We start from the raw sequence: 20,597 nt of genomic DNA, 5'->3' as shown, positions 1-20,597 counted from the left end.
TCCTTGACTTCTGGGCTGCTGTTATGACCTGTCCAGGGTCTCCAGTGGCATGGGTAATCTTGTTGGGTAATCTCACTTTTGCACCTCCACACCAGAACCTGCAGGAACTGTTACTTTTCATGAGCATGATCCAGGTTCCAGTGTTAAGCGGGCAGGCAAGGCCTTGGTTCACAGAGCAGCTTCACCCAAATATGCCCCGGGGATTGTTTGGTAAAAATGCTAGCCTCTTGCTTGGAAGTCTCTGGTCTTCACCTCTCTGGCAAAGGACTTTGGCGCTGACTGTACTGCCAAACCGGTTCCAGAGGAATCCTTCCTCAGCAGTCCAAAAATGAATCATGTGTGGGGGGCGTCTTCCCCTCTTTATATAGGCACAATGCCAAAGCTAATTTGTTGTAAAAGTTTGATGTTTTATTGTACAAACTACAAACAAATTTTAAATTTAAAAAAAAAGCTCATTTGTATTTGTCTGCAAAGCCTCCAACCAGGGCTGCTGCAGCAAGTGCCATATACCTTCTGTTCTCACCCCTGGCGTGCTCTGTCTGTGCATCGAGAGCATAATCCAAGATATTGGTAACCCTGCATGGCCTGTCCCCAGACTCTAGGCTGCTCTAACCCCACCCAGCCCCCCTATCTCCCTAGCTTGAAAAGGACTCTATTAATCAGCTTCCTAATATTGAACCAGCAATCAGTCATAAAGGGCTGTGGCCCTATATTGATAGTTTCTGTGTATTCATGAGTCACCAGGTGAATGTCCAAACAAACACTGAAAGGGAAGAAAAATAAATCAATGTTATACATAAACCTGCAAATTAAGGAACCATAAAACGATCACATATTTGCACTTCAAACGAGATAAGCAAATACTACAAGTTAAATGCGCAGGATGATGGGGGTCCGAGAATATGTTTAAATAACTGCAGGCTCCTAGGTGACCAAACCCCATAAGTTAAATTCACACTTCCGGCTGCGGGCGGGCGGCCGCACTTTCATCTCTGCGGCCCAGCTGCACACAGCCCTCTCCTTGCGCTCGCACCCGGTTTACGTCAGCTGCCAGAAAGAGCTGCTGTTCTACAGCCACTGGTCTTGTGACTCCTCACGTGACCTGTCCCACGCCCCTGGTGTTACACTACCTCTGGCCCTTCTCAGTAAAGGGCGACTCGTTATACTATGTATTTCCCATCTGCAATGTAGATCTCCTTTTTACTTCGTTTCTCTCCGCTTTCATCCTCACCTGGCTCTCAGGCACAGCCCGACCGAGCAGCAGGGGTGGCAACACTGGCATTCTTTACCATTCCCTTAGCTCTCAACCTTTTTTGTCAGCAAGGCGGGTGAAAACACCCGATTTTCATTTTGGCGGGTGAGAGGCCCATAGAAGTGAATGGGCGTATGAGGCACTTGGCGGGTGATTCCACTGCTTTCAAGGCGGGTGACACCCGCCAAAAGCAGGTGAGTTGAGAGATATGCATTCCTCTTGGTCTCCATCCCCTTCTAACCTCCCTCTGTTTCCATCCTTTGAATACTACTGCTCCGACTACCAGAACGCTACTCCCTTGCTTTGCTTACCATCTACTGCCCTCCCGCTTCTACCGCTATTGTTAGTATTATTATTATTGGATTTATTAAGAGCGGACCTAGCTTCGAGAAGCAGCGAAGCGCTTTACCGAGATATAAAACAATACAGATACACAATGGAGCGTTTTACAGCGGTATACAACAGCATACATTCCAACATTCTGTGACAAAATCTGTAGGAATCTTAAAGGTTCAAAAAGATTGAAAAAATCGGTATTTGTTGCCACTAAATCGGCAGGCGGTAGGACTGCTTAAAAAGCGCTATCCTACCGCCTAAATCGGTAGGGTTGGCAAGTATGTAGCAGGTGCTGGAGAGTGGGGCGCTGCGTTGTGCAGCTACGCTGAAGAAATAGCATTTGTACTTGCGGGTGGGTGGAAGAGGCGAGACTCACGCAGGGTGGGGCTGAAATGTGTGGTTTCCCCTCGGCTCCTGGCGCAAGCTCACACCTGCCAGAACTCATTAGGAGGAGTGGCTTGCCATTGCTTCAGCGGCTCGCCCCAGCATGTAGATGACTGGCACCGGGGAGCTGAGGTACCGTGAACCATGTGGCTGTTGATATCCAGAAGTGCTGGAGCGGATCTCACGGGCCCCTCTGACAGTCTGGGGAGGTTGCACTGGCGCACTGGTCTGCTAACTGCTGCCAGTAAGAACACACCATTATAAAAGCAGCAGCTTGGACACATCCCCACTGGAGAACATTCCTCTGATTCTGTGTACTTGCACACCCTGCAACCATGGCTGAACAGGCTGCTAAATCCAGGAAAAAAAAAAAGATTTTTTGTTTAAAAAAAAAACTGTCTTTGTTGCCACTAAATCGGTAGGTGGGAGGACTGCTTAAAAAGCGGTATCCTACCGCCTAAATTGGTAGGGTTGGCAAGTATGCAACAGTACAGATGCATAACAGAGCGCTTTTCAGAGGTAACAACAGAGCAGATATACAGTGGGGGTAGGATACAGAGAGGCATAGAGGATGGGTACAGCTGTACAGGGTGATGGAGAGGAGAGGGGCAGACAGCATCTAGTGAGTCAGGTGGTGCGCGGGGAGCGATGTGATGGCCTAAGTGTTGTTGAGCAGACACTCCTTGAAGAGTCAGGTCTTGAGTTCTGTTCTGAATTGTAGCGTGGAGGCGAGTCTGGTGCTGACAGGGAGGAGGTTCTATAGTCTTGGGGCATAAGCAGAGAAGGCTTGTTTTCTGGTCCTTTCCTTCTTTCCTGTTCTCCAGGGGTGTTGCTAGGTCTGGTAAAGATCCAGGCCTATGCTAATGCCGGGACTGTCAGGACTCGGGGCTAGCTAGCCTTTTGGTTGTTTCCCATGAGCTTCTATATGAGACTACAACCAAAAGAGCCAGGGTTATAGCTCCCTCAGCCCCCCCCCACCTCCTAGCAATGCCTCTGCTGTTCTCCCACCTTTTTTCATCTGGGCAACTCTAATCTCCACCTATCATCTACCCACTTGTCCGCCTCTCTTCTACCTCTCCTTTTCCCCCATTCACCACATCTCTGGCTCTTCCCTGGTCTTAATCTTCTCCTTGACCACACTTAATTCCAATCTACTCTTCTGATCACTTCCTCCTCTCCTTCTACCTCCCCCTCTCCCTCTAACTACCTATAACTCCCACCCCTCTTCCCTCTTCCATTCCTTTTTTATTGATGTGATTTACATTCTTTCTCTTCATCGTCCTTACTGTCTTCCCTCTCATTTACTTGTCCTTCTATTTATCATTTCTCTTCTCTTTGTCTCAATCAAGCTTCATCTGCTTTTCATAACTCTCGTCTACTCTTAACTTTTTAGATCTTCTTTGCCCCTTCCTCAGCTATCATAAGATCCCCCAAACTTGGCTGTCTCCCTCTCTTCACTCGCTTCATTCTTCCCTACATAAAGCAGTAGCTAGCCTATGCTTTTGGATGAAAACTCAAGGACCAATCTGATCTTCCCTTTCTCTTTGCTTTATTCATTTTATGAAGCTTCACTTATCAGTGCTAAAAACATAATTTTTCATCTCTCACTTCTTCTCTGCCAATAATCCAATCGTCTTTCCAATCGATTAAAAAAGTGCTTTCTTCCTCCCTTTCTGATCCTTCTTTCTCCACTAAACTTTACTCTACCTGACTTCTTTACCTCCAATGTCTCTTGCATGTAATCATCTTTCCCCAATCCACCCAAACCCAAGTGCATCTCTTGGTACGACTCCAACCTCATCTCTCTCAAGAGGAAATGGAGGGCTGCAGGTGCACCCTCTGACAAAACTGGCCTGCTGCCTGCTCTAAAGGCAGTACAGACTCTCTGTCATCTCCAAGAAGAGAACACACATCCCAGCCCGCATCTCTGCGGCATCTAACAATTCGGCCAAACTCTTCAAAATCTGCAAGGATCTGGCCAACCCTGCTGCAGTCTTTACCTCTCCTGTTCCCTCCCAGCCCCTCTGCACGGCTTTGGCTTCTCATTTCATCTCTAAAACTCAGGACATCCTAAACACCCTCTCTTCCTCTTCCTCCTCCTTCTCCACTCCTGGCCTACCTGTGGCCTCCTCCCTGCCTCCCTTCTTTTCCTTTCTCGTGTTCACCCCGATGATGTTTTTAGAGAAGTCTGATCTATGAAAGTCTCGTCAAAACAGGTTCTTCCCTGTTCTTCCAGAACCATCAAGGACCACATCGACACCCTTACTCAAACCTTGCTCTATTTCTGCAATCACTCTTTTTCTACTGGAAACTCCCCCTCCCCCTTAAGCACTCTCTTGAGGACCCCATCCTTAAGAAGTCTTCTGCTGATCCTTCCTCTCTGGCTAACTATTGCCCAATCTCCATCACTCATTTCCTGGGCAAGCTCTTGGAAAAGCTGCCCATCTCCCAGCTTAATCTTCATTCTGAATCTGTTTGTTGTCTCCATGACCATCAGTCTGGCTTCAGAGCGGCCTGAAGCATGGAAACTGCTCTCCTGACTATCAGTGAAGACGTGCTCTCCAACCTTGATTCTAACCTTCCTTCTGTCCTCATTCTCCTCGATCTTTTTTCTGCTTTTGACATGGTCCACCATGCCATCCTGTTCAAGCACCTCCATGATAACCTGGGTATCACAGATCAGGTCCTGGCCTGGCTGACCTCCTTTCTCACTGACCAACCCTCTCAGGTCCAACTGGGTTCCTTCCTCTCTTCTATCTCTCTCTCTACCTGCAGTGTTATCCAGGGGTCTAACCTCTCTCCCTGGCTGTTCAGCCAATAATTGGCATCTCTGCAACGCTGTCCTCTGCTCCAACTTTCAGTGATACACGGATGACATCCAGTTCTCTCTCAGGCTCTCCTCAGCCGCCTCTACTCCTTCTTTCATTTCTGACTATCTGTCTGCAATTCAGGAATGGTCTGCCACCAATGATCCCAGCCTTAATGCCAGCAAGATGGAGATCATCCTCATCAGAACACCAGGTCCCGCCTTTCCTCTCTCTCTGGCCACCCACTCTGAAACCTCTTCCTGCTCCTACCTGTGAAGCTAAGAACCTTAGGGTCATCTTCGACTCCAACCTCTCCTTGTCTCCTTAAATCTTGGACGTCTCCAAGAAGTCAAACTATCAGCTGCACCTCCTCAGAGGTATTCTTCCATTCTTCACTTTCCCCCAGAAGCTCACTGTCTCCAGAGCTCTGGTCCTCTATAGGCTTAACTACTGCAACAGCCTCTTTTCTAAATCTTCCTGCCTCTACTCACGTCCTCTACAACTTATCCAGAACAGGGCTGCAAGTCTCTCCTGCTCTAAAATCTCTTCATTGGCTCCAAGTGACGGCAAGGATCAAGTTCAAGACCCTCTGTCCACAAGGATTTCTGGGACCTGGGTCCGCACTACCTCCAACTCTCTCTTCCTAAGTTTCTCCCATCTCGATCGCTCAGCTCATCCACCTCCAACTCTCTTTGAGTCAGCTGCTTTTCCAAGCAAAGAGTTGGGGACAGATCTCTGTATTCGGCTGGGGCCTCCCTCTGGTACAGCCTCCCTGCCTCTCTCAAACTTGAGCAGAATCATTCCCGGTTCTGGAAGCAACTCAAGACCTCCCCCTTCGCTTCCACTTTCTCTCTTCCTCTCCCTTGCTGATGACCTGTCAGTTCCACACACTGGTCACCTTGCCACCCTCTGAACTTGGGCCCAGGTCCCTGCCTGTCCAGCTGCACCTCGCACTGCCTTTTGGCTCACCCAGCACTGTATCTGTAACCCTACAGTCCCATCTATCAGCATTTATGAGCCACCTGCTGGCTGCACTTTCCAATTACCTGCACTTCTCCTTCCCCCACCCCTATGCACTTCTACCCTTCCCCTTCCCTGAGCTTGCGCGATCTAAATGACACAAGGCCTAGTAAGATTGTTGTCTTGCCCTCCCTCCCCTCCTTGTCTTTTTGTGCCTAGAAACACTTGTGCACAGGCGCCTTATAAATGCCATATCATATCATATCACCCCCTTTCTACGCATCCCACTCTTTCACCTCCTTCACTTCCTACTTTTCCCACCTTTTCTGCGTTCTCCCTCCTTACCGATTCTGATACTGCCTCACCCTTATTCCCTACACCTAATCTCATCAATCTACCCCTCTTAAATCCCCAACTTGTCCTCACTTTTTATCATTTTCTTGTTTACTTCTTACTTTCCCCCTCCCTTCAAACATGCTACAATTATCCCTGTTCTAAAACATACCTTTGCTATATCCTTCATTTCTCTGTAATTTTCGACCCATCTTTTTTCTTTCCTTACTCTCCAAACATCTTAAAAGAGTGCTCAACTCTGAAGTTTCTTCCTCTCTGAATAAATGTTCTCCTCTCTGAATCTCCACTCCTTACTTTCTTTGACGCAATTATGATTCCACCCTGCACACTTTTAGAAACTGCCCTTCTTCACGTCACTAACTCTCACGTCTAGACTAGACACAGAAAGTGTTCCTCAATCCTCATTCTCCACGACCTCTATGCTGCTTTTGACACGGTTGATTACTCAATCTTGCTCTCTGCCCTTGATGCTCTGGATTTCCTTGACTCTGTCACTCACTTGTTCTACTAATATCCCTTTAACTTGGTTTCTTTGGCTGGTTACACTTCTTTTCATCGCTCTCTCTACTGTGTCCTACAAAGCTCAGTCCATGGCCCTTTGCTATTCTCCATATACACATTCCCCTTTCTTCCGTCATTCAATCCTTGAAGCTCTCCTACCACTTCTATGCTGACGACTCCCAGATTTTCATCACTTTTATTTCTGAATCCCTTCACTCCACAGTCTCTGCATGCCTCTCTTCTGTTCAGTCCTGTATGTCTTCCCATGTCTTTTATCTAAATCCCTCTAAAATAGAAATCCTCTGTTTCCGCCCCATTCCTCTCCCTCTCCAATCTTCTCCAGGAGTTTGTTCCCCCCTTCCTCACTATGTTTTCCTCCTCTGTGCATAATCTTGGCGTCATATTCGACTAATTTCTTTCCTTATTATCTAATATTTCTTCAACTGCTCATATCTGTCACTTTCGCCTTTTCAACATTCTCCATTTCTGTCTTCCCAGGCTGCTAAACTACTCATTACCTCCTCACTCTTCTCCCGCCTTGATTATTGTTCTGCTCCTTTCATCGGCCTGCCTTACTTCACTCGGTCTTTAACTCTGTTGTTCTCCTTCTTTTCTCACTTCCTCCTCAGTCTTCCATTTCCTTTTCCCTTCTGCCCATCTCGCTTCTCCCCTACGATTCCTGCCTCTTCCATTTTCTTTAGAACATCTTTAAATACTATCATGGGCTCGCACCCCCGTTACCTTGCTGCTCATCATACACCGCTACCCGCCCCCTCAGATCACAGCATCTTTATCTGTTATCGTCCCCTAAACCTCTCTGTGCTCCTTCTCTTTTTTGCTCCTTTTTCCTTCTTGCCCCTAAACCTTATAACTCTGTTTTTCCTGACATTGGCTCCGCCCTATCCATTCCTCTTTCGCTTTCATTTATAAAGTTTTCCTCGTATTTAGCTTCACTAAAATGATTCGTTTGTTCATTTGTTTTTACGTTTTTTATGGTTCTATGTTCATTTTTCGACCATTTTAATTTTTGTAGATCTTCCAGCCGAAACATTATTGCAGAATAAATCATTGAATTTTTTTTTTTTTGGGTGGCGGTTCTCCCCATTATGTATCCCTACATGCCACCCCACCTTACCCCTTATATGCCCTCCCTCCCACCACCCATATTTTTCGATTTCTTTTGGCAAACATTTTTCGGCAAAAAGTGCTGCGGAAAATAAAACGGGGGATGAATGAACGTCGTACCATTATTATAAGGTGTGTTAAGCGCTTTTGTGAAAGCACTATATAAATTTGAAGAAAATACAAATACACAGTGCCCTAGCAGACCAAAAATGTGGCTCAGTGAAATGCGCTCACAGCAATCACGTGGTGGCTGGGAGTCTGTCATACACCAGTGTCAGGAGCTGCAAGGGGGCTGGACAGCGCATCTTTTTTGCCACTGTCCAGCCCCTTCTGAAATGCTCAGATAACCTTTGAGAAAAAGGCAACCTGAGCATTTCTGAATGTTTCACAAATGAAGCAAGTGCGTTCCTTGCTCTACTTTCGTTGGCGCTATTTTTTGAGAATCTTGCCAGTCATCAAGGCGACCAAGAATGCAATTTAAAATATCAGAGATACCTACAAGACTAAATGCAACAACTGCACTGGGCACTCGGAAGCCAAAACAAAACACATTGGCCTCATTACGACCCAGGCGGAAAACCATGGTGCTAATAGCACCATGGTCCATGCCGGTAATTTACCCACTCCGCCATGGAGAAAGGGGGACTTACCACCCCATTACAAGGTTGGCGGGGCGGTAATTCCCCCTTCCTCCATGGCCCTTCCCCATTCCCATTTTTGCCCCATAGGGCATAATGGGAATGGGGAAGGCGGTAATTACGATACCGCAAATTGCGGTACCGTAATTAGCACCAAGGTCCCTTTGCGGGTCCATTCCTTAACGGCTGGTAAAAACCAGCCGTTAAGGTGGGAACCCGCAAAAGGACCTCGTAATCAGGCCGTAAGGAATTACCGGTACGGGTACCCTTACCGGTACCGGTAATCCCTTAGCGCCAGGGTCGTAATGAGGCCCCTTGTCCTAGGCAACTAAACATGATTTTTTTTAAACACAGCATCCTAGGCAGGTAAAAAGCTATTTAAAAATAATACAGGTTCCTAGTGGACCAAAATGCAATTAAAAAAATCAAAGGTTCGTAGGCAATAAAAAATGACATTTAAAACAATGCAATTTAAAAACAACACACACATGTTCCTTGGCAACTAAGAATGCAATTTATAAAAGACAGGATCCTAGGCAGCCAAACATGCAATTAGAAAACACATGATCCCATGTGTCTAAAAATGAAATTTCAAAGGTGCGTTTGTAGAGGTTCATAAAAGTGATCATGCTGGTATTGGCAGTTCACCCACATGGTAATTTTGCATGGATGTAGAAAGAGAGAGAAGGAGAAAAAGGTGAGTGGCTAAACATCTTCCAGGACTTGCCTATAATCCAGCTGGGTGAATCCTGAGACACTGCCTAAACCCATCTTGGGCGGAGAGGCCTTAACATTGAGAGGCCTTGAACTTTGCCTGGGAGAGAGAAACTGGGGAAGCCAACAGCTGACAGTGCCCTGATTCTTAAGGAGAGCCAACTGAGGGATGGGTGCTGGGACTATCTTTGACAGCGGCCAGACCCGAGCTGATTCCCCAGAGGAACCTGGCTGTCTTCCCTGAGCACCCCAAAACAGAGCTCCAATCTGCTGCACTATCTCCTGCCAACGATCAGCCCCACCATTGAAGACCGGGGCGCATGGGCCCTCCATCATGGCTGCCGAGTGAGGGGCCACATCAGCTGTTCTGTGGCTGACGTCGGCCCGCCTGGTTGGCTGGCATTTTTTACTTTGCCTGTGAGCCACGGAGCTGGCAGCCGATCGCCGCCCCCCTCAAGGGCCGTACTATAAGAGGAGTGCTTGACCATTGGATGAGCCTTTATTTCTCTCTTTCCCACTACGGGAACCTCCAGCTGCTGCACTATCTACTGACAACAATCAGCCCCACCATTGAAGACCGGGCTGCGTGGGCCTTCCATCATGGCCGCCGAGTGAGGCGGCCACATCAGCTGTTCTGAGGCTGACATTGGCCCGCCTGATTGGCTGACACTTTTCACTTTGCCTGTGAGCCACGCAGCAGGCAGGTGATTGCCGGCCCCCTCAAAGGGCCTCTGTCTAAGGGCCAGCTTCTCACCCTGTCTGGTCCTGTCTGGGCTTGGACGACCTGGTAGACGTCTACCCACACAGCTTTCTTCAAATCCTGTTAAGCGCCTGACACCTTGCATCTTCATTGCTGCTCCGGATGCACTCTATCCCTCAAATCTACCTTGGGTCATTTAGGACTCCAGTACACATGATCTAGCCGTGTGCTGAGCCCACACTCCGAACCCCTAACTTGACTTGCAGTTCTTGTGCCACAGCCCTCCACAAATGAGCACCTCTTCTACGGCCCTCTGCCTCCATGCAGGCTCTGTTTGACTTGCCCTGCCACCCCCTGGGCCATGCAGTCCTTCAACTAAAGACATCAAAGCCTGCTGTCTTCTAAGCCTTGCTTTGTCTCTCACCTCCGCAACTATCTTCACATGCCTAGCCTACTCTCATGCTTCCCATTTTATTCTAATGTAGATGCCTCTCTCTTACATCAAATGTTGATCTTCTATATGCTCTGGCCCTCATTACAACCCAAGCGTTAAGGGGTTAACGGCGCCGTAAAAGGTGTCGGCGCCGTTAAACCCTTAACGCCTGATTACGAGGTCTCTTTGTGGGTGGCACTTTAACGCCTGCTTCTAGCAGGCGTCAAAAAACCAACCCGCAAAGGGACCTTGGTGCTAAGTACGGTGCCGCAATTTGCGGCACCGTACTTAGCGCCTTCCCCATTCCCATTGAGCCCTATGGGGCAAAAATGGGAATGGGGAAGGGCCATGGTGGCATGGGGAATTACCGCCCCACCAACCTCGGAATGGGGTGGTAATTCCCCATTCCGCCATGGCGGAGTCGGTAGGTACCGCCATGGACCATGGTGCTAATAGCACCATGGTCCAATGCCTGGGTCGTAATGAGGCCCTCTGTCTCCGAGGTGTGCCTTACATCTGTGCATCTTCCACTTTTTGCTGCATTTAAGTGTTTACGTGTAAAACTGAATTTAGGTGGGTTTTTCCAACTATGGCTCCTACTCCATGTTGTACTGTTTTTAGTGCTTTCTGTCAAATTCGAACTTAGATGTGCTTTTCCAATGTGCTTTTGAACTGTTTTTTAATGTTTTCTGGCAAACTTCAACTTAGGTGTGCTTTTCCAACTGTGCCTCCTCCTCCATTTTGTACTGTTTTATGGTGCTTTCTGACAAACTCAAACTCAGGTGGGATTTTCCTACTGCTCATCTTTCTCGATATGCGCTTTTCCAACTATGCACCCTACCCCATTTTGTAGTGTTTTTAGTGCTTTCTGGCAAATTCGAACTTAGGTGTGCTCTTCCAACTGTGCATCCTGCTCCATTTTGTACTGTTTTTTATTGCTTTCTGGCAAATTTGAACTTTGGTGTGCTTTTCCAACTGTGCATCCTCCTCCATTTTGTAACTCAATTTCTGCTGCATTTAATTGTTACTGTGAAAAACGGAATTTAGGTATGCTTTCTAATTAGTTAATTGGTCTCTTAATTTGGGCATCGGGTGTGCTCATTGATTTCTGTTCTGCCTGGCCACCTGGTTAGATTTCACTGTTGCATACTGCGTGCTACCCTCTCCCCTGCTATCCCCCCTCATGTCTCTGCCCTCATGGTGCTCTCCGTCTCTCCTATCTATTCCAATTGCTTCTGCATTACCTATCCCGCTTCTCTCACAAAGTCTGTAAGGAATACATTTAAAAAGGAACTCCTGAGTTCCAACTCTGGTCTGCTTATTGCAGACACCACAATCAATGCTTCCTCCAGAACGACCTACACCAACATTCTCTTTGCTACTCCTTGCTCTGACCTATGGACTCACCATATGGTTTCTGTCCTCTCCCTCTCCAATTACTGGCAGCACCAGATGTGAAGTGCTCCTGGCCCACTTTGCATCATCCAAATGCACAATTAAGGTCTATCATAACAGCACTATCATGGCCCAGGGCTCCAAGTCCAACCTCCTCCTTCTTAACAGGCGTCTTCCATCTCTCTTTAACTCGACTCTCCGGATGTTTCTACTGCACTCTTTTGCGACCTCTACAACACTCTTTCCCTCACTATCTTTCCCTCCGGCCCAGCCCACTCTGCCAGACACACCTTGGATGCTCTCATTTCAACAGACATCCCAATCTCCACTCCTCTTACTACCCATCTCTCCTGGTCTGACCATTTTCTCCTCTCCTGCCACCTTGACCTACCCTGTCCCCTGATGATGCCTCGACCCGCACTGCCAGTCTCCTTCTCCATCTTTGGACCGATGAAGCGTGTGTCCGTTGCTGCATTTGCCTCTTCCTTCATCCCCCTCCTCTTCTTTAGACTCTCCTTCGGACTCTGTTCTAGATAACCTCCATCTCTCTATTTGTAACACCCTGGACATCCTTGCCCCTGTCATGAGGATCTGCATGAAGCCTGCCTCCAAATGCAACGCATGAAAAGAGTCATTTTCTCTCCTCCACCTCACTCTCTAACTGTGGCGTCCCACAGGGCTCTATCCTATCGCCATGGCTCTTCTACCCGGCCTCTCTGGGCCACCTGATCTCAATTTTCTTCCCTCATTTCCAGTGTAATGTAGAGGACACAGAGCTATCCTTCAAGCTGGGAACGCATCATCCAGCCCTAAAATCTCTCCACTGGCTCCAGGTGACCGCAAGGATCAAATTCAAGACCCTTTTGCATCATCCACAAGGCTGTCTGGGGCCTGGGACCGCCCTACATCCGGCTTTCCCACCCAAAATACCTCCCTACCAGAGTCCCTCGGTCCGCTGGCTCCAATTCTCTACAGCTACAGGTCAAACATTTCTTCAAGCAGAGAGTGGGAGGTAGATCCCTTTCCTCAGCCAATGCCTCCCTCTGGAATGGCCTCCCTGCCACCGTCAGACTTGAGCTGGACCTTCTCAAGTTCCGGAAACTTTGGAAGACTTTCCTTTTCTACTCTTCCTTCCCTCTCTCCCTCCCGTGCTAACGTTCCCTCTGCCTCTGCCGCTGCCACTGGGGCCTGGTCCCTTCAGAGTCTCACAGGGGCAAGACCACACCCTAAAAGTCCATCCAGCATCCTTTGCCAGCACTTGCCCTCTGGCTCCCTTCACGAACTAGCCCCATCCTGGTCCACCTGTCCACTGCACTCATATTCTCCTCCCCGTTTCTTTCCCCCTGGCACTTGCCACCTTGGCCCCCAGCGAGGGGAGGGGGAGGGAGGTTAGATCCCTGTGCTCAGCCCATGTTCAACTTTACCCAGTTGCAAAAATTGCTTGTCAGGCCAACATTTACCCCTGGCCCTGTGGCCCTGCAGTACAGGACAATCCTGTCCCTCTGTAAACTATGTTATCCATCTCCCCAGATTCCATTGAAGACGATGACTACAGCAACATTTACCAAGATGTACTTGTAAGCGGCGACGAGAGACGAAACCGAGGAAACTCCTTCCAAGAGGCCAGAATCGAAACCAGTAAGAAGCCCAACAAGGAAATGAAAGCAGAAGCAGGTGAATCACACAAGACTCTTCTGTACATGTGAAAGCACTTCCGGCTGTGGTAGCATTGCTGTGATTTAATCATTGTGACTACTGATGATTTAAAAGAAATACTGCATTAAGTTATTGCTAATGTTAGTACTTGATTGTGCCTGTTATTAATGACTTTTTATTATAAAGTTGGAGCCTACAGTTTTTCTTTTAGCTGGCCCTCATCTAGGCCGCCGAGAGGGGATGGAGATCGGTGGTTTTAGGTGATTATTTTGTATATTGTCATATGGCAGAAAGCAGATACAGCTCCACATCGACCCCACGAGGATTTGTACGTGTTTTGGAGACATTGCTGTGCCATCGGAGAACTCCCTCTGTGAACAGACTGCTTGCAGCTCAGTTGACTGCAATGAGACCTCTTAATGCTTTTTAGATTGTTACCAGAAGGGTTATTTTTGTTTTTCAATCTTGTAATTCTTTCTTAGGAGCTGTACATGAGTGGCATTGCAATAATGGACATTAGCCATCAGTTACTATTTCTTGCATTGCACAAACCATGAAAAAAAATCACTTCACTTTGCAAGGGTGCCACTTCTAACATTCTAAGAAGGCAGTGAATGCTTTGCCCTCAACTACTTAAGACAGTAAAAGCGAAAGGATTGATGGGCATTTTGATTTCTTAGTCTTTTCTTGAATTACAAAGTGTGTGTATTAACCATAAAGCATACTTACTAACAAAAGCACAACATGATGGGTATCATTCGGCAGTGGGATGAGAACGTTCATGTGCAGTAAAGGACAGACTATGAGTACACATTTTGTCAGAGTTTGGATTGGATTGATGGGCATTTTGATTTCTTAGTCTTTTCTTGAATTACAAAGTGTGTGTATTAACCATAAAGCATACTTACTAACAAAAGCACAACATGATGGGTATCATTCGGCAGTGGGATGAGAACGTTCATGTGCAGTAAAGGACAGACTATGAGTACACATTTTGTCAGAGTTTGGATTGGATTGATGGGCATTTTGATTTCTTAGTCTTTTCTTGAATTACAAAGTGTGTGTATTAACCATAAAGCATACTTACTAACAAAAGCACAACATGATGGGTATCATTCGGCAGTGGGATGAGAACGTTCATGTGCAGTAAAGGACAGACTATGAGTACACATTTTGTCAGAGTTTGGTGGCGAATTACTGCCACCCCGATTAAGGTTACTACCTCTTGGTCATGAGGGTTTGACAAGTGGTGGTAGGGTGGTGTAATGCCCGATTTGGTGTCCAATGGGCTCCTTGAGGATTTTGGCAGAATGACTGCTGGCGGTAATTCCGCCATGGTAATTCCACCTATTTTTGGTGGTAATGTGCTGTGTAGCACAGACTCAAGGAATATGTCAAAGTACTACTTCATTATCAATTCAATAAAGCAGGGTCAGCTGGCAGACATCGGACTGATGCTTGCATGCCCACACAGCAGCTTCATTACATAGGGGTCTTATACCCCAATATGTGTCATCTATGATGTCATTCTAGGTGGCAAAATACAAAAGCTATCAAGGCCTGAGATTGGTGAAGCAAACATATCTACTTGTAGAACGTTTAAGGATTAGTGCATCATTGGGTATCCCTTATCTGTGGGGCACACCTCGAACTACCTCTAAACACATATACTACTGATTATAAAGGAGATAACAGTGGATTGGTTCCCGCAACATTGTATGTTAGGTTGCCCCCAACTCCACTGAATGGTTGGCATACTATCCTTTTGGCTCTTTAGCAGCACATATGTGAAACGAAATCTAGGTGTTTGAATCCCGTCAGACTACTTCCCATTTTCCCAATTAGTCCATCATCTCTCATCGGTAGCTCATTGGCCAAAGCTTTCCATTTGTAGTTTACCTTGCTGCTGCTCACTCTCCTGGAACATTTAAGGGAATGTGAGCACACAATTATGTTAGTTTAAGGCTCTAATGAATAGCCTTTGTTTTTTCGACTTCTGATCACATGTGAAAAGACCACGAATTTGTCAATGTCAGCCTTCCATTTACTGCTATTTGATTTAATTATGTAGGGTGCTGTTGCTCCTCTTGGCCTCTAGAGACTTTCTCACTCTATCTCAAATGAACTTTATACACTTTTAATTGACCAGCTGTTTGGCTCTCACAGATGTTTTCGTCTTCTTCTCTCTAAGAAGAATGTCCCACCTTCAGAGCTTATGCATGTACTCCCTTTGTGCTCTCTGCTTATCTTTTTAAAAATAGCATCTTCGCTTTGGGCAAGCCTTGCCTCATTGTCGGCTCTGCGCACAAAACTTTTTTCCTGCGTGTCCAGATTCTTGCAGCCTCGGACTGTCTCTGAGGTAGCTTGGTTGATTTCACCATGAGCCAGCCTCCATGTTCCTAGCATGGCTGTCCTTGCCACGTTATATAGTCCTCTATAACAAGCTTCTATATTTTGTCTTTCTACCTTGCGTTACTGCGTATTTACAGTTATTGGTCAGTAAGAACATTCATCTTCTTTAGATCCATGAGATTACTTTAGCTTTAGGTTCATGTTACTGCTAGTGCTCCAGTTACATTGTTGCTTAGTACTTTCATATTGTTTCAACATAGATCCATATATCTTCTTCATTGCACCACTTTGTCCTTGTCAGATGTCACTTTAACGTTCATCTATGATATTTATTGATGCATTGTGACATCTTGGCAAGCAACATTCTTCCATGCAGCTTTCTTCTATGCTACATCCTTCCACACTTTCAGTGCAAGGGTACAGTCTATATGGCTGTCTGATTGCATAACATCTCTCATACACTCGATGCGGTATAAGAACGGTGCAGGAGGCCCATTTATGGGTCTTCTTTGACTGTTCCAATATGATGGTGGTGAGGGGGCGGGGCCTGGCAAGCACTCGTTTACCTGCTCGTTTTAATCCAGCTTTTTGCTGTAGGTATCAACAATACCACAAAAGACATAGTACAGCGGCGCGGTTATTGTCATGATCTCTGCTTCCAAAGGTCAGGGTTTTCCCAACTCCCTTGGAAGCAGATCCATAACCCAGGTTCCGAGTGCCAACCAGTCCCAATTGGGACATTTTGGACCCAGTCCTGGCGCCAGTGGCACCAGGCTCATAAATATGCCCAGTCCCAGCGCTGGAAGCGCCGGGCTCATAATGCTTGGGTGGACTTACCTGCAGCAGACCATGCTGCTTACTTGCCTGCCAGTTGAGCCTCTGATCCTCTTCTGTTTGGAACTACTTTTCCTGTTGGGTGGGGCAGGAGCCACTCCCTAGGTTCAGAACACTGGAACTCTTCTGGAAAGCAGGAACTCTTTTCTTACCTAGGCGTGGCTGTGGAAGGAGACACCTAAGCACTACAGGAGGCTATTTAAACCACACCCGATGGATGAATCTTGCTTTGCGTTATTCTGCATCCTCTGCAGCAGAACGCTCATCGTGTCTTCTGCATCTGATCCTGGGCCTAAGGAAAAAGGCTTACCATCCTGAATCCAGTCTTCAGCAACACCTATAAAGACAAGAAAGAACAGGTTAGCATTACGGTCTTCAGTGACAGCGCTTCACTTACCTGGTCCATCGGCTGTCACCAACGCCTCGCGCTGCATTCCGGCATCTGAAAGACAAAGGCTTACCTACTCTTCGCACGCTCCGGAGGCCTTCGGCGCTGCATCCCGCATCTGAAAGACAAAACAAGGTGCGTTTAAAGACATTGGGGAACTTTAATACTCACGTGCCATTACTCCTTTCCACATCTAACCCAGTGGGTATTCCGGCACCCTGCAGCCGCTCCGAACTTGTACCTGCAAAATAAAAAGACAGTTAGAGCGCATCGTGAAGCAGGCAACAAGCGCTTACTTACGTGCTTCCAGGCGCTTCTATTCATCACACGGGCTCCATCTTCAACTCACTTCAGCCCGTCATCCGCCATCGCCGGAACCCTGCAAAACAAGAGACATCATTACTAAAGACTTTTAAAGACATTAGAATTACTCGAAACTTACCGTTCGTGCAGTAAACGACGGACAGCAGTCCTCTGAAGTCAAGAGGCCTGCTCCCCTTATCCAGTGAAGAAACTGGTTACAGCACCCTGCCCCGAGGCAGATGGAGAGCACGGCGTTCACTTACCTAAGGTGAGAGCGTTAACCTTTGGGGTTCTACAGGAGAAGAGAAAGGTAAGAAGAGAGAGACATTCAATAACCCAGTTCATTAATCCCATATTTTCTATCTGCAGACATCTTACCCTTCGAGTCAGACATACAGTGCACAGAGGTCCAGCCCAAAGAGCCAGCCGTGTGTTACACATCACCTTTGAAGATACGGTATACGCCCAGTCAAGACCGGCGCCTCTACGGGAATCAGGTGAGCGTTACAGAACGCAAAGCCTACCGCAAAACTCCCGTCCAGGCGCTATGGAAACCTCGGATACCGACCAGCTATCCCAGTTACTTGGGGAACTAAGGGCAGAAGTGCATGCAGCCCGTCAGGAAACGAACGCTCTAAGAAGGGAACTGATTATTTCCAAGGAGCGAACAGATGATCTCGCTAGACAATTGCTACAGTCACAAGCTGGACAGACCCCGTTACCCGCATCTGGGGGAAATCTTCCTTCTACATCCTCTATGAATCCAGTGCAGATCAACCTACCTGGGAATGTACCTTTGGCTCCGCCCGAACGATTTTCTGGTGACCCAAAGAGGTTTGCAGTATTTATCAATCAGTGCCGGTTGCATTTCTTATGCCAGCCAGCAGCCTTTCCAACTGATCAAGCTAAAGTAGCTTTCGTGCTTTCGTACCTTGGTGGCAATGCGGCAGACTGGTCGATCCCTCTAGTAAATCAAGATGATCCGGTCCTCCATGATTTTCAAGCTTTTCAGCTCAGTATGGAAAAACTGTTCGCAAGACATTCACAGGGGCAGGCCTTGGACAATGAGCTTCTTTCGTTGCGACAAGGTAATCAAGACCTTTTGGCTTATATTGCGTCTTTCAACAGACTGATAGTGGAAACTCAATGGCCTGAGGACAAAAGGATTACGCTGTTTTATAGAGGTCTACGTGGAGAGCTCAAAGATGTGTTAGCCCAAGTAGTGAATCCCCCACAAGATTGTTCGGACTATATAGACTTAGTCGTTCAAATAGATCACAGACTGCAGAACAGGAAGGCCGATCGTTCCAAGTTTGATGCTCGAGTATTTTCCAAACCGCCAACTCCTTCCAAAGGAGTAGACTCCGGGGAACCCATGCAAATAGGGGGCCTGAAAGGTCCTCTAACACAAAAGGAGCGGGAAAGGAGAAAACAGTTGCAATTATGCCTCTATTGCGGAAACTCAGGGCACTTTCTTCGAGACTGTCCGGTGAAACCTGCCAAGAAGGCAGTAGGAGCTGCAGTTACCAAAGTTACAAACTCTGAGCAGGGAAACGACCTCGCCCGACAAGAATAGAGGTCCTCTTGCCGAGCGTGAAAACCAGTTCCGTGACCTCGCATTTCGTGATACCTATGGTCCTCATTAGCCCTAATAATCCGGATCGATTACATGCAATTGAAGCTTACGTCGACAGCGGTGCCATCGGCAATTATGTGGATCATGAAATGGTTTTGAGGATGAATCTAACTCTTTGTCCCAAGGCTGTAAAGGACGTCATTACTACGGTGGATGGAACGGAGATAGCCTCCGGACCAGTAACGCATACCACTCAAGAAGTGACGCTAGTAAGTCAAGATGGACACCATGAGAAGATCGTGTTCGATGTGATCAAGGCTCCTCAGTTTCAGATTATTCTAGGAATACCTTGGTTAGAGAAACACAATCCTCTGATCGATTGGCGAGCAAGAACGGTCCAGTTTCCAGAATGTGTCTCTACTTGTCACCCTCCACCTGGTGTTGCACTGGCAGCAATTTCTTCAGAGACTCCCCAGTTACCTCCCGAATACCTAGAATACCAAGATGTTTTCCGGAAGGATCAGGCTAACTCTCTACCTCCTCATAGGTCTTATGACTGCCAGATAGACCTGATACCTGGATCTACTCCTCCTTGTAGTAGAATTTATGCCCTCACCGAGCCTGAGAACCTTCACCTTCGACAATACCTTGATCAATACCGGGCAAATGGGTTTATTCGTCCTTCCAAGTCCCCTGCTTCTTCAGCTTTGTTCTTCGTTCCAAAAAAGGAAGGAGACCTTAGAACTTGTATAGATTATCGCTCCCTGAACCAGATCACCGTCAAGAATAGATATCCGTTACCTTTGATCCCTGAACTCCTGGACCAAGTCAGAAAAGCATGCATATATACAAAGCTGGATCTTAGAGGAGCCTACCACTTGGTACGAGTAAAAGAGGGCGATGAATGGAAGACGGCCTTCCGCACCAAATATGGGCTATTTGAATATCAGGTCATGCCCTTCGGACTTTGCAATGCCCCGGCCGCCTTTCAATATTTTATGAACGATGTCCTCAGAGAGCTCATAGACGTGTGTGTTGTTGTTTACATTGACGACATCCTCGTTTATTCTTCATCGGAATCTGAACATCGGAAACATGTGAAAATGGTCCTCGAAAGATTGCGTCAACACAAACTTTTCGCTAAGTTGGAAAAATGTGTTTTCAACGTGACTGAAGTTGAATTCTTGGGATTCATATTATCACCTAGCGGAGTGCGTATGGATTCAAAGAAGGTCGATGCAGTTCTCAAATGGCCATCACCATCCTCCGTAAAAGGTGTGCAAAGCATGTTAGGCTTCGCTAACTTTTACCGCAGGTTCATCCCCGAATTTTCTCGAATAGTCCAGCCCATCACTGCCTTGTTAAAGAAAAACAAACGTTTTGAATGGTCTACCGAGGCGGAACAAGCTTTCCAGGATTTGAAGACTAAATTTATCTCTGCACCAATCTTAAAACACCCTCGCCCCGAACTCCCCTACATCGTGAAAACTGATGCTTCAAGCCTTGCCATGGGGGCAGTTCTATCACAAAAGGACCCGGTAACCAATCAGTTGCATCCCGTGGCATTTTGGTCCCGCAAATTCTCGCCTCCTGAAATCAATTACACGATTACTGACAAGGAACTTCTGGCTATCAAGTCTGCCTTTAAGGCTTGGCGGCATTATCTGCTGGGGGCCCGACACACCGTTACTGTGATTACGGATCACCGAAACCTGCAATATTTGAAAACCGCAAAAGCCCAATCCTCTAGACAACTCCGTTGGGCATTATTCTTTGCCGAGTTTGACTTCATAATTACCTATCGACCTGGTACAAAAAACGGTAAAGCTGATGCCCTTTCTCGGATGGGAGTGGAAGAACACTTGATCAACCCTAAACCTGTACCAATC

The 20,597-nt window shown here is 47.1% G+C and overlaps 1 protein-coding gene across 5 annotated transcripts in view; it reads left to right on the top strand.

Annotated features, from left to right (window-relative positions):
• Nucleotides 1–20,597, top strand: part of LOC138447676 (CD209 antigen-like protein C) — a 298,894-nt gene that overhangs the window by 1,134 nt on the left and 277,163 nt on the right. For all 5 annotated transcript variants that reach the window (XM_069603939.1, XM_069603936.1, XM_069603935.1 and 2 more), the window contains exon 2: nucleotides 13,130–13,273. In XM_069603939.1, the coding sequence (XP_069460040.1) occupies nucleotides 13,130–13,273 (144 nt within the window). The remainder of the gene's footprint in view (nucleotides 1–13,129; nucleotides 13,274–20,597) is intronic.

This window comes from Ambystoma mexicanum, chromosome 3q (genome assembly GCF_040938575.1).
Source record: "Ambystoma mexicanum isolate Mex_15411 chromosome 3q, UKY_AmexF1_1, whole genome shotgun sequence".
Lineage (NCBI taxonomy): Eukaryota > Metazoa > Chordata > Amphibia > Caudata > Ambystomatidae > Ambystoma > Ambystoma mexicanum.
Note: the sequence above shows the minus strand (reverse complement) of the source record. Positions and strands in the feature narration are given on the sequence as shown.